Source organism: Sus scrofa, chromosome 10 (assembly GCF_054392235.1).
Source record: "Sus scrofa isolate SSC_HxYL_T2T_F1_AM1 chromosome 10, Sscrofa_HxYL_maternal_Yorkshire_Landrace_v2.0, whole genome shotgun sequence".
NCBI lineage: Eukaryota > Metazoa > Chordata > Mammalia > Artiodactyla > Suidae > Sus > Sus scrofa.
In genome coordinates this window covers 70,130,389-70,145,068 of record NC_139392.1, presented here as the reverse complement: position 1 = coordinate 70,145,068, position 14,680 = coordinate 70,130,389, and the positions used below count along the sequence as shown (strand labels likewise).

Genomic DNA, 14,680 nt, shown 5'->3' with positions numbered 1-14,680 from the left:
ACATTTTCTGGAAATGTTCCTGTTGCTTTCTCACCTTCTTTTCCAAATATAATGCTGTGTCTTTATTCAACACACTTCCTATTGCTTTGTTGAATGTTTTTATTAATAAATACAGAAAGCAGTAGCTTCATCATATAAATGATCTGTGGCTTGATGACCTATCACAATATGATGAATAACTTGTAGTAACTTGTATAAATACTAGTAAGGTTCAGTTTTCTCTCCGTTTTTTTTTTTGGTTTATTTTTTTGCTTTTTAGGGCCACACTCGCAGCATATGGAGGTTCCCAGGCTAGGGGTCAAATTGGAGCTCTAGCTGCTGGCCTATACAACAGCCACAGCAAGGCAGGATCTGAGCCACATCTGTGATCTACACCACAGCTCATGGCAATGCCGGATCCTTAACCCACTGAGCAAGGCCAGGGATCGAACCTGCGTCCTCATGGATGCTAGTTGCTGAGCCACAACGGGAACTCTCTCAATCTTCTTTTTAATGACAATTCTGTAAACGCTAAAGTTTTTTTGGTGTAATGTTGACTGGATGTTATTAATTTGTCTTTTATTTTTAGTAAAGATTTTATCAATTTATGTATTTTTACTTAATGCTAGGTGCTAATGGAGTTCCCCCAAATGGAATCTGAACATCCACAAAAACATGCAATAGATGCACAAAGTAAAATCGAAGAAAAGAAAATTGAACGAAATATTTGCTTGGATAGCAGTGCACAATGTTCTGGAAAAGAGGCCATTCTTTTCAAGCTTGAAACTGCAGGAGAAATTGACAGGAAACATCAACAGGACAGTGATCTCTCTGTGCAAATGCTAAAAGGTTTTCTTGAAGATGACATTGACATGAACTCGTACTTTTTACCGCCAAAGTCGTTGCTCCGATATGCTCTTTTGTTAGACATTGTTAAGCCCACTTCCAGAAGATCCATGTGCTTTACGAAAGGGTAGGTTTTAAAGAGAATTTATTCATGGCACATCCAAAATAACCATGTTTTTTTTTATAACTACTGTTTCTTTTAGTTCTTCTCAAAACAAGGAACACTATAAAATGTTTCTGCTAGAATAAGTTTTTTTTTTTTCTTTTAATTGCCTCCTCTCGTGTTTCAATAGAATGTATGAATGAAAATTTCCTCTGGCAGAACATAGTGTGTACAGCCCATGAAAGTAGCTCATAAAAGCTACTGCTATTGTTCAGTGACTTTAGTGGGAGCTTTGCTACCCTCAGAGGAAACATAGTTTCTGTAGATGGTGAATTGCTAATTTTTTTTAATAGTACATCAGACCTCAAAAATAAATGATCAGTGTACAAGAAATGAAATTTAGTATCAAGAAATAAAAAGGAATAATCTGGAGCATGTAAGAGCATATTTAAATTTTATTTAGTTTTTTGAATAAGAAATATATTCTTGAGGTTCACAATTCATAAGGAACTCAGATTGTAAGACTCCTTTCCATTTCAGCTCTTGGCCATCTAATTTCCCTCCCTACACGCAACCGGTGATTTCACTTTGCTAATATTCCAGAGGTATTGTGCATGAGAGTGTATTTAAATATACATGTATAGTTTTACCCTTTCCCTTAAGTAAATGGTAACATATTTATTCATTTTTATGTGCACTTTTTTTCATTGCACAACATAATTTGGATGTTATCGCTTGTGAGTAAAGGATTTCCCTATTCTTGGTGTATGGGTGTATCATAATTTTTTTTACTGGTTACCTATTGACGGACATTTAAAGGGCTTCCTTTGGATTATTTCTCAAGTGTTAATGTATTTTTCAACATTTTTTTAAACCTGGAGAGAAGTGGGAATTCAGATCCTTCCAGAAGAATTTGTAAAAGTTCCCTGCCTCTGCTTTGTTAATGCCGCTCAAGCTCATTTGATAGGTAGTTGTATGATTTGAAAATTCAAGCCTTCTCTCTTCACCTGCTAGCTAGTTGTCTGCACAAGACACTGTGTCCCTCTAATATTGTCCCAGACTCATTCTGATTTTATCATCCTGTCCTTGAACTTCCAGGGGGACAGGTTTATTGCTTTCCATTGCCTTGAAAGACTTCACTCAGCTGTTGTCTGTTTCCAAGTCTGATAGTTCTGTTTAGGACTCTCATAAAACCGGATTTATCAATTTTGTAATAAAAAACAACCTTGAAATTCTTTTGTAATTATAAAGATGGTATAAAAGAAGCCATATTATAAAATTATATTTTGGTGTAGATAATATAAACACACACAGACACATATAAATACATGCTATATAGGAAAACAGTTTTTCTCTGATGTGATTTTGTTTCTCTAATTGAGATTTTAAATTCAGCTATTTGGGGAACAATAATATGTCCAAGAGCCAGCTTGGCAATGTTCTTAGGGAAAGAAATATTACTAATACCTATCATTTCTGTGGTGTTTTACACTTTTAATACAATTTTTTTTTTTACAAGACTCTGCTGTATGCTAAAGAGTAAAAACATACTGTTCTACAGTAAGAGGCAGATGCATACCTCTGTACAATGAACTGTCCCCTTGGAAGTACAAGGACGGAAGACCATAAATTCAGTGGGTGTGAGTTTGTCATGTCATGGTACTGGAGAGTAGGATCTGATGTTTATGAGAAGAAATGATGGCTCAAGCATTGTAAAAAAAAAAAAAAAAAAAAAGCAGCATAGTCACTTATGATGGAACACGTAAAGTGAGAAAAAAGAATGTATACATGTATGTGTAACTGGCTCACCATGCTGTACAGTAGAAAAAAATGTGTATATATAAATAATAAAAAAAAAATAGCAGCAACTAACTTTGACCTTCATAACATTTCGTCTAATGTCTTAGGTGTGCCAATAGCGAACAGCATTTGGATATAAAATCATAAAAATACATACTTGCTAGTGGTGGATATTTTTAAAAATGACATTTAATACAAATTAATGACAAATAATGCATAACATGAGATAGTATTTACACAACAAAACATATACCAAGTTAAATGTCTGACAAGTTTAAATAGAATGATCTTATTGTGTCTTTCACCTAGTAAATTTTTCACCACAAAGTATATTTAAGTGACAATATCAGAATGTTTCAGAGGATGTAAGTTTTATTAATTTGCTCATTTAAGAAATAGATTAAATGTTACAAAATATTTATGTTAATTTTACAGTTATGGACGCTACATAGAAGGGACAGGATCTGTGTTACAGACCTCAGAAGATGTGCAGGTACTATGCATGCTTCAGAACTGAAGTATTTGAAAATTGTTCTAAATAAAATTATGCTTAATACTTAAAATTTGAGGCGTTCCCTTGTGGTGTAGTGGGTTAAGGATCCAGTATGGTCACTGTTGTGGTTTGGGTTCACTGCTACAGTTTGTGTCACTAGTGTGGCACGGGTTCAGTCACTGGCCCAGGAACTTCCACATGCTGCAGGTGCAGAAAAAACAAACCAAAAAAAAACCCTTAAAATTTGAGGATGTTAAAATAATTTTACATGTTCAATTAGAATGAATATCTTTCTTTCTTTCTTTCTTTCTTTCTTTCTTTCTTTCTTTCTTTCTTTCTTTCTTTCCTTCCTTCCTTCCTTCCTTCCTTCCTTCCTTCCTTTTAGGGCTGCACCCATGGCATATGGAGGTTCCCAAGCTAGGGGTGAAATGGGAGTTCTAGCTGTCGGCCTACACCACAGCCATAGCAATGCAATGCAGAATCTGAGCTATGTCTGCACCCTACACCACAGCTCACAGTAATGCCAGATTCTCAACCCACTGAGCAAGGCCAGGGATCGAACCTGCATCCTCATGGATGGTAGTCAGACTCTTTTCCACTGAGCTATGATGAGAACTCCTAGAATGAATATTTTTATATAATAGCTATTTACTATAAAATAAGCCATTTCTTTTTCTTGTTGCTAGATATGCATTTATGTGCAAAGGGTGTTTTATGTTTTTACCTTCTTTTTTCTTTTCCTTGCCTTTTATATTTCTTTTTATTCCATAAAGGGTAATTTGAAATGCTCTAAAATTATGCACAAATATCTTAGTGTAGCCTTCCTTTGAAGCACATACTACAAAAATGCCTTTTAGGTAAAAAAATTTTGTTTAGCAAGACTGTTTATTAATACTTCATTTGCAGATTCTTTATGGTGTCATGGTTGAATACAAGCTTGATATATTGCAAGTTTTATATACTTGTGAATAATTTTGAAGTGAAATCACATTATCTTTTTTTCTTTCTTTCTTTTGGCCACACCCTTGGCATATGGAAGCTCCCAGGCAAGGGATTAAATCTGAGCCACAGCTGCAGCCTATGCCACAACTGTGGCATTGCCAGATCCTTAACTGGGTTAACACTGGGCCAGGCTGGGGATAAAACCTGTGCCTCCACTGCAGTCAGATTCTTAACCCACTGTTCCACAGCGTAACTCCCATATTATCTTCTCTTATATTGATTTAAACTCTTACTGTTAATAAAGTGCACCCATTGTAAAAACCCTATCAGGGCAAAGGAATGTCTGCATTTGAGAAATCAGACTTACTAAATATATCTTATCATTTTAAGAAAATATCTTAATTTGATAAAACCGGTGATAAACAGTAAACATTTTAATGGCTACTTGTTTGCATTGTAGAATTGACTTCTTGGTTGACCAAGTTTCTTTTTTGTATCTTTCACTGTATTTCTTTCACGTTATATTGTCATTTATTATTTATATTCTTGAGTTAATTTTTTTGAGGGATCAAAAATGACACATCCACTGAAAGTATCCTGATCCATTCACCATTAAGCTTTTGTTCATTTTCAGAGTTTACCTTGCCCTTGAGCCAATTACACAGTTCATCACACAGAGTCATTTTGCCCTGTGCTGCCATGTGTTGTGGTAGACTCTATGTCCATCATCTTTAAACTGTCTCACAATAGATGATATTGTCTTTACCTAGTTGCACTCTACTTTGTCAGTTATTTTGAATGTTTTCTTACAGATTGAGAATATCTACAAATCCCTTACCAGTTTGTCACCAGAAGAAAAGATAATGAAATTGTTAATGCTTAAACTTCGATTTTTCACTCCTAAAGAAATAGCAAATCTCCTTGGATTTCCTCCAGAGTTCGGTATGTGGGATACTTGCAGACCCCTGCTTTAATTGACTAAAGGTCCCAAAGCTCATTTAGAGACTCATGTATTTTATGAATAAACCCCTGCCCACGCAGATGTAAGAGGCCCTCCTTTCCTGATTGTGCGATGTTTGACATTTTCCTTCCCTCCTGTTTATAACCTGCCTCAGTCCATTCCTTTCCGACTCAGTTCTCCTTTTACTCCCAGTCTCCTTTTACTCCAGTGATAGCTCCAGGTGCTTTGCAGAAGCAGAAGGGCCAAGTCTGCAGTTCCTCACCTCTCCTCACAGGTGGTTGATATTAGCATCTCTTTCTCCAATTTGTTTTTGCTTCTGGGGGTACTATTCTAATAATCCTGCCCTACATCCTATGAAAGAATCCCTAGGATTGTCTCTTTTATGAAGGAAAAGCAAAGTTTGAAGAAAAGAGAAAGTGGAGCGTGGTCTAGGAAGGAGCTTTCCTAATGGAAAGCAAGGGTGACTCAAGAGCATAGATGCCAGAACTGACAAGAGCTGAGGGGATCTGAAGCACGGAACCACAAGAACAAAAATGAGGATATGGCTGCAGAGTGAGAACAACAGAGTGTGATTGCCTTGTGCAGTCCAGGAAATCCAGGGGTGGTTGCTGTTAAGAGACTGAATACAGTGCCTTTACTTCTTAGAGCAGCCCTCCCCTCCCTGATCCTACTTCCTCCGCTGTCTGGATGCCCCCGTTTCCTAGGCTGGGGTGGCTGCATTCCTGGTACCTGGCTGAGGGGAATGGAGAGACACAGACCTGCCTAACACCTTCCAGGGCTGCACAGGAGCAAAGGTGTTTTGAATAACTGATTGGGAGCGTAAATGGAGAAAAGCCAAACTTTGCTCAATCTAACGTTGCTGTAATATTAGTACAGTACCATTCTTGGAGAACATAATGAGTTAAATAGATGATGTTTTAAATTCTAAATAATGGATTTGCAGATGAGGTTTTGGAGTGCATATTTTGTATATTGGGAACAAATTACCAATATAATTTGACTACTCTCTTTGTAATCAATTCTCCAAGTGTAATTACAGCAACCAGATTTATTTTGTACCCTTTGCTTTTTTCTTGGTTGTTGATCTCATTCAGTTTCAGATATTCTGCAGAGTATTATTTAAGAAAAATGTAGGGGAGTTCCCGTCGTGGTGCAGTGGTTAACGAATCCGACTAGGAACCATGAGGTTGCGGGTTCGGTCCCCGCCCTTGCTCAGTGGGTTGACGATCCGGCGTTGCCGTGAGCTGTGGTGTAGGTTGCAGACGCGGCTCAGATCCCGCGTTGCTGTGGCTCTGGCGTAGGCCGGTGGCTACAGCTCCGATTGGACCCCTAGCCTGGGAACCTCCATATGCCGCGGGAGCGGCCCAAAAAATAGCAACAACAACAACAACAACAACAAAAAAGACAAAAAAAAAAAAAAAAAGAAAAGAAAAATGTAGGCTTTCCTTGTCTTAGTTTATGCCACAAAGGGGCGAGAATATCATAAAGCGTTGAGAACTGGACTCAGGAATTTAATTCCTGGTCTACTGTCCTTGTTATTTTTTTTTTTTTTTTCATTTTTAGGATGAGTAATCAGAGGTACTTTCTATAGTACTATAGAGAGAAGAGATTTACTATCTAATAATAACTAATTTCTAAGTTTTATTTAAGTGCTTATTTTTAAGTAGTAGTAGTCACTTTGATAATACTGAAATTTAGTATAGATCACAGAGTTAGACTGACCAAGTTTGAATCCTACCCCTACCTAAACCCCTCTGCCTTAGTTTACACATCTGTGAAGTGGAAATAATTACGGCATCGACTTCATAGGGTTGTTGTTACTGTTAAGTGACAACATATTTAAAATGTTTATATAATCTCTAACATGTAATAAAAATTTTGTGTCAGCTTTTTTTTTTATTGTTATTTCCTCAATACAATTTTTTTCCTACTATACAGCATGGTGACCCAGTTACACATAAATGTATACATTTTTTTTTCTTCCAGTATCATGCTCCATCATAAGTAACTAGACATAGTTCTCAGCACTACATAGCGGGATCTCATTGCTAATCCATTCCAAAAGCAACAGTTTGCATCCATTAACCCCAAGCTCCCAATCCATCCCACTCCCTCCCCCTCCCCCTCCCCGCCAGGCAACTGCAGGTCTATTCTCCAAGTCCATGATTTTCTTTTCTGTGGAAAGGTTCATTTGTGCTGTATATTAGATACCAGATGTAGGTGATATCATATGGTATTTGTCTTTCTCTGTGTCAGCTTTTATATTTTAAATGATAGATGTTTATTTGCTTTTACTTGATTTTATAAAGTTTTTGCCTTTACTTCATAAATGTTTTTTTTCAGTATTTTAAAATATCTAAAGGGTGAAATAGGATTTTTCAAAGTTCTCTGAAAGTATATATGAGGTACATTTAAGAAAGCCTTTTTAATTTCTTAATCTTTTTTTTTTTTTTTTTTTTTTTTAATGGCCACATCAATGGCATATGGAAGTTCCTGGGCCAGGGATTGAATCTGAGCCACAGCTGCATCCTACACCACAGCTGCAGCAATGCTGTATCCTTTAACCCACTGCACCACTCCAGGGATTAACCCACACCCCTGCAGTGACCCCAGGTGTTGCAGTCAGATTCTTAACCCACTGTGTCACAGAAGGAATTCCTGCTTAACCTTTTAAAAAAAAATACATGACATATATGTATAGTCAGGCTTGCCTTGTTACTACCAAGCTGTGGCAGAACAGTCCTTCATGTGTGCCTCTGACATCACTGACCCAGGGTCCGAAATGGCATTTTTTTTGAGCTGCTTGTCCATCAGCAATAATGGATTTGCATTGATCCTCCCATACATTTCGTCCTGGTTCAGTTCATGGCTAGTAGCAGGCCTTGGAGGAGAGGGCTAGCCTACACTTACTGAATGAAAGCTGCTGTGTATTCCAGGTTTCTTTGTTTTTGAGGATTATTATTATTTTTAATGTACCTAGGTTTTTAAAAAGTCACCTTTTAACTTAAAAAAAAAAAATTGTGTAATCCTTTCCCTTAAGCAAGCTTAGATTTTAATATCTCTGTGTAAAATGCACACACACACATATGTAATTTACAGATCTGACTTCTTTGTCTTCGAACATTTCTCCCCTTCTGATACAATCTTAGTATCACAGAAGACCACCCCTGGGATAGTCTAAAAGGCTGTTTGTGGTGTTATTTTTATACCTCTTATTACTCTGAAGTAAGTAATTTTTGAAATGACTAAAGTGCTTGTCTAAGACATACACTCTTTATAATAGCAATTTTATGATCATGCTCAATTGCAAATATAGTTTTATTATGGTAATCACTGTTTTATTGCGGTAAGTATCATATCAAGTGTTGATTAAGCAACTTTTATCAAGTTTTAAAATTTTGCTATATGAAGTTTTGCTATTTTTAATGCTTTTTAATTGTTTCCTTTATTTTATTATCTGGTTTTCTTTTCCTTTATTTAATTACTTTGCCAAAGGATACTGAATGTGAAATTCTGGTATTGTAACTAAGGTTATAGTGTCCACTGTTAGGCATGGAATCTTTCATGGTGGTATGCGTAAGGTCTCTTTCCAGCAAATGTAGTGTCTGTGAGCTATTTTGTTTTGAAAAATAATGTAGCAAATAGAACTTCAGTATGTGAGAATGTCAATATGTGGAAGCAGAATATTTTTTAAAAAAACCGTGAGGGGCTCATATCCAGAATATATAAAGAACTCTTATGACTCAAGAAAAAAGAAAAATAATCCAAATTTAAAGTGGGCAAAGAATTTCCACAGACATTTATCCAAAGAAAATAGATAAATGGCCAATAAGCACATGAAAAGATGTTCAACATAATTAGATATTAGGGAAAGGTAAATCAAAACCACAGTAAGATATCACTCCGCAAAAGGACAGACATAACTGTGGTCAGGTTGTGGAAAATCAAATCTTGTGTACCCAGCTGGTGCGAACGTGAAATGGTGCAGCTGCCTGAGAAAGCATTCTGGCAGTTCCTCTTGGTAGACATGGAGTTACTGTGTGACCCAGTGATTTCACCCATAGATGGAAGAGAATTGAAAGTCTGTGTCACACAAAAACTTAGACGTACATACATATGTACATGTTCATAACAGCAATGTTTATGATGATCAAAAAGTAGGGGAAAAAAAAAACCCAAATGTCTATAAATGGATGGATAAATGAAATGGGACATACCCATTTGATAGAATATTATTTGGACATAGAGAAGAATGAACTTTTGGTACATGTTATAAAATGAATGATATTTTCTTCCCTTGGGTCAGATAATTTTTCCTGGTGTGCTTGAAGTTTGAGTTACACTGTATTTCATAGCCAGCCATATACAACATACATATTCTTAATACATGCCATTATTAATGAGAACTAAGGTATTAAACAGAATACTTTAAAAGAAGTTCCAGAGTCAACATAAATGAACCTTCTTGAAAGCACTAAGTGAAAAAAGCCAGAAACAAAAGACAACATATTATATGGTTCCATTTATACGAAGTATTTAGAAAAGGAACATCTACAGAACAGAAGGTAGATAAGTAGTTGTGGGACAGCAAGGGGAGCCAGGGAGTGACTGCTCATGGTACCAGCATTCTTTAAAAACAAATTTACTGAAATATATAATTAACATAAAGTTGTATTAGTTTCAGATATGTATTACAACATAATGATTCAGTATTTGTATACATTGCAAAATGATCACTCACCATAGTAAAACTAGTTAACATACATTACCGTACATATTTACAATTTTTTCTTTTTTTCCTTATGATAAGGACTTTTAAGATCTTTCTTAGCAATTTTCAAATATACAGTACTGTAGTCACAATGCTCTATGTTGCATCCCTAGGACTTAATCATTTTACAACTGGAATTTTGTACCTTTTGACCCATTTTGCCCCATACCCATGCAACCACCCATCTGTTTTCCACATCTATGACCTTGGCGTTTTAAGTTTGCTTGTTTTCTTGCTTTCGTTTCTATTTTTTATTTATTTTATTTTATTATTTTGTTGTTGTTGTTCTTTTCTAGGGCCGCACCAGTGGCATATGGAGGTTCCCAGGCTAGGGGTCTAATCAGAGCTGTAGCCGCCGGCCTACGCCACAGCCACAGCAATGCAGAATCTGAGCCGCATCTGCGACCTACACCACAGCTCACGGCAATGCTGGATCCTGAGCAGGCCAGGGATCAAACCCACAACCTCATCGTTCCTAGTCAGATTTGTTAACCACTGAGCCACGACAGGAACTCCTCTTGCTTTCATTTTTAGATTCCGCTTATAAGTGAGGTCATATAGTACTTGTCATTCTCTGTCTGGCTTATTTTACTTAGCATAATGCCCTCAAGGTCCATCCATATTGTGGCAGGTGACAAGATTTCATTCTTTTTTTTTTTATCATTGAGTAGGATTCCATGATGTTTATATGTATGTATGTGTGTGTATACACATACATATACACACATACATGCACACACACACACCAGATCTCTTGATGGACATTTAGGTTTTTTCCGTATCTGGTCTATTTTAAGTAATGCTGCAGTGAACATGGGGTTGCATTTATCTTTTTGAATTAGTGTTTTTGTATTCATTGGGTAAATATCCAAAGTGGAATTGATGGATCATACAGTAGTTCTGTTTTTAATAATTTGAGGACCATCCGTATTATTTTGTGTAGTTGCTGCATCGATTTAAATTATCACCAGCAGTGCACAGGGTTCCTTTTTCTCCACATCCTTGCCAGCACTCATTTTTTTCTTGTCTTTTGGATAATAGCCATTCTCAAAGTGTGGAGTAAAACCTCATTGTGGCTTGAATTTGCATTTTCCTGATGATTAGTGATGTTGAGCATCTTTTCATGTGCCATCTGTTTGTTTTCTTTGGAAAAATTTTTATTCAGGTCCTCTGCCTATTTTTAAAACTTATTGTTTGTTGTTTGGATATTGACTGTTATATTTTGGGTATTAACCCATTATCAGATATATGATTTGCAAATGTTTTACACTGTTCAGTAGATTGCCTTTTCATTTTACTGATTATTTCTTGTGTTGTGCCTTTTTGTTTGTTGTAGTCCTTCTTGTTTTGCTTTTGTTGCCTCTGCTTTTAGAGTCAGATCCAGAAAATCATGCACAAGACTGATATCAAGGAATTTACCACCTGTGTTTTCTTCTAGGAGTTTTATAGTTCAGGTTTTATATTCAAGTGTTTAACTCATTTTGAGTTCATTTTTGTGTATGATAGAAAACCGTGATCCAGTTTCATTCTTTGCATGTGGCTGTCTAGTTCTCCCAACACCATTTACTGAAGAGACTCTCCTTTCTCCATTGTATAGTCTCAGCTCCCTTGTCTTAAACTAATTGACTACCTATGTGAGGGTTTATTTCTGGGCTATCTGTTCTGTTTCATTGATTTATATATATATTTTTATGCTAATATCATACTGGTTTGTTTACTATTGCTTTGTAATGTAGTTTAAAGTCAGGGACTATTATGCTTCAATATTTGTTCTCTTTCAAGATTGCTTTGGTTACTTGGGATCTCTTGTGATTCTATATGAATTCTAGGATTATAGATTCTATTTCTATGAAAAATGCCATTAGCATTTGATAGGGATTGCATTAAATCTGTAGATAGCTTTGGTTAATATGGTATTAATTTATCCAATTCATGAGCATGAAGTACCTTTATTTGTGTCTTGTTCATTTTTTTCCATCAGTGTTTTATTGCTTTTAGCATACAGGTCTTTCACCTCCTTGGTTAAATTTATTCCTAGGTATTTTATTCTTTTTGATGCGATTGTAATGGGATTATTGTCCTATTTTATCTTTCTGGAGTTTGTCGCTAGTGTATAGAAATGCAGCAGATTTCTGTATATTAATTTTGTGTACTGCAACTTTACTGAATTCATTTGTTCTAGCTGTGTTTTGATAAAGTTTTTAGAGTTTTCTATATATAATTTGTAATTTACACATAGTGATGGTTTTACTTCTTCCTTTCCAATTTGGATTCCTTTTATTTCTTTCTCTTGCATAATTGTTTGTTCTGGCTAGGTCTTTTAATTCTATGTGGAATAAAAATGGCAAGAGTGGGTATTTTTGTTTTGTTCCTAATCATGGAGGAAAATTTTTTCCTTTCATCACTCTGTATGATGTAAATTGTGGGCCAGCTTTCTTTCTGAGGTGATGAAACTGTTCTGGAATTAAATAGTGGAGATGTATCCAAAACTCTGTGACTATACAAGACCAATGAATTGTACACTTTAAAAAGGTGAATTTTATAATACATGAATTCTGTCTCCTTCAGGTTTTTGTTAAATAAAATAACTGAAATAATGGTAACCACTGCTTTTCCGAAAGCACACTAATGCCCACATTTCTGTTAGTTCTGTGAATGTTATATGTGTGCATGTTTGCGAACTGAGCATAATTTGATATGTGATATAACACCACATTGCGTAAACAAGGAAATATTATGTGATATTTTTTGCTCTAAATTCTCATTTGTTAAGACCTTCATGGAGACTGTAGGAATTTATTTATGTAACTAACTACTTTTGCTAAAGAATACATTCTTTTATCTCTGGAAGTTAATATTACAAATGATTGTTTTATAAGTTGTTATCTCTCTTTTCTAGGATTTCCTGAGAAGATAACAGTCAAACAGCGTTATCGTCTACTTGGAAATAGTCTCAACGTGCATGTTGTAGCTAAACTAATCAAAATCCTGTATGAGTAATTTTTGAGTAGCTCTGCGAGGTGGTTCCAGTATTCCATCATATCCAAATAGTAATTTTGAAAAATTTTTTAGTTAATTTTGACAAAATTCAGCTAAATTATCTTAACCTCTCTTTAATAAGAAATTTCATCTTGAGTTTCTCCACCAAAAAAAAAAAAAGAAAGAAATTTGGGTCTATTAGGAAAATTCCATTTCATTTACTTATATTTATCTTTACTGTGTTTTGTAAGATGAAAATTATTGTCATGCTTTAGAAGAATATATTTTCATATGAAATTGTAAATATATATAATATTCTATTATAATACTATAGTATAGACAAATTTAGGAACATTAGAATTTTAATGTGTACATGAATATTTTATAAAGTATCATATGTCATAAATACACAGTGTATGAACCTAAGAAACTATATATTTGTGTTTTTTAATTAAAGAAGTTGCTTGTGAGTCCTATCATTTTACCTTTTTTTTTTTCCCTAAGGCTACATCTGTGGCATATGAAAGTTCCCAGGCTAGGAGTCAAATTGGAGCTGCGGCTGCTGGCCTACGCCACAGCCACAGGAACAGTGGATCCAAGCAGAATCTGTGACCTGTACCACTTACAGCAACACCAGATCCTTAACCCACTGAACGAGGCCAGAGAACGAACCCGCATCCTTATGGACACCATGTCAGGTTCTTAACCTGCTGAGCCACCGTGGGAATTCCTCATTTTACTTTTTTAAAATGATTCGTCCATTTCAAAAATGATTTTAATTCTTGCCTGTTTAAAATACTGAATGTTTTACTTAATATCATTTCTAAGCATTATTTTATCTGAACAAATGCATCTAATATCTTAGCCCAAATTGCCATCATTCACCTTATCCAACAGTCTGGAGAAAATGTCAGAAATAATCATCCTAAATCCTTGACTGCCTCTCCTTCAGTACACCACAGAAAATGTAGGTGCCCATTATGGAATTGGGTTTAGTTCTGCTTCCTTCTGAAGGGCAAAACTTCATCATTTGTACATCCTCATCCTTAGTTTGCTATCTTCAGGGATTGCTTTTGTCTGTCTTGTCAGCTTCTTACTGTAAGTCGAATTTGCCATTACATTCTAAGGAATGTAGTATGGGAATTTAGGAAGGAAATTCTGCCCTCTGAATTTTACAACTTTTAACTTTCATCTCTCCCTCTCCATAGATGTCTTGGAATTAAGGCTCTAATCAGAATAACTTGCATCATAAATCATAAATCCTGTGGTTTTGAATTCAGTAATAAAAGCAAGTGACAAATAGGAGTTCCTATCGTGGCACAGTGGAGATGAATCCAGCTAGGAACCATGAGGTTGCAGGTTCGATCCCTGACCTCTCTCAGTGGGTAAAGGATCTGGCGTTGCCATTAGCTGTGGTATAGGTCACAGACGCGGCTTGGATCTGGTATTGCTATGGCTCTGGTGTAGGCCAGCAGCTGTAACTCCGATTGGACCCCTAGCTTGGGAACCTCCATATGCCGCGGGTATGGCCCTAAAAAGACAAAAAAAAAATTTTTTTTAAGTAAGTAACAAATAGACAAGAAATGAAAAAAATTACATCAGGAATTATATTGCAAAATTTTAATTCATAATATTTAAAAAAAAATTCTGATGTGGAAGAATTGGAACCCTGTGCATTATGGTGGAAATGTAAAATAGTGAAGCCACTATAGAAAATAAATGATAACTCCTGAAAAAAATTAAACGTAGAATTACCACGTGATACAGCAATTCCACTTCTGGTTACATACCCAAAATAATTGAAAG

The 14,680-nt window shown here is 35.7% G+C and overlaps 1 protein-coding gene across 6 annotated transcripts in view; it reads left to right on the top strand.

Annotated features, from left to right (window-relative positions):
- TRDMT1 (tRNA aspartic acid methyltransferase 1) overlaps positions 1–13,348 on the top strand; it is a 57,381-nt gene extending 44,033 nt beyond the window's left edge. For 3 of the 6 annotated variants that reach the window (XM_084978706.1, XM_084978704.1, XM_084978705.1), the window contains 4 exons: positions 609–952; positions 3,164–3,221; positions 4,976–5,105; positions 12,795–13,348. In XM_084978706.1, the coding sequence (XP_084834832.1) occupies positions 615–952; positions 3,164–3,221; positions 4,976–5,105; positions 12,795–12,895 (627 nt within the window). In that variant the 5' untranslated portion in view covers positions 609–614 and the 3' untranslated portion in view covers positions 12,896–13,348. 6 annotated transcript variants of the gene reach the window in all.
- Positions 13,349–14,680: the final 1,332 nt, after the last annotated feature.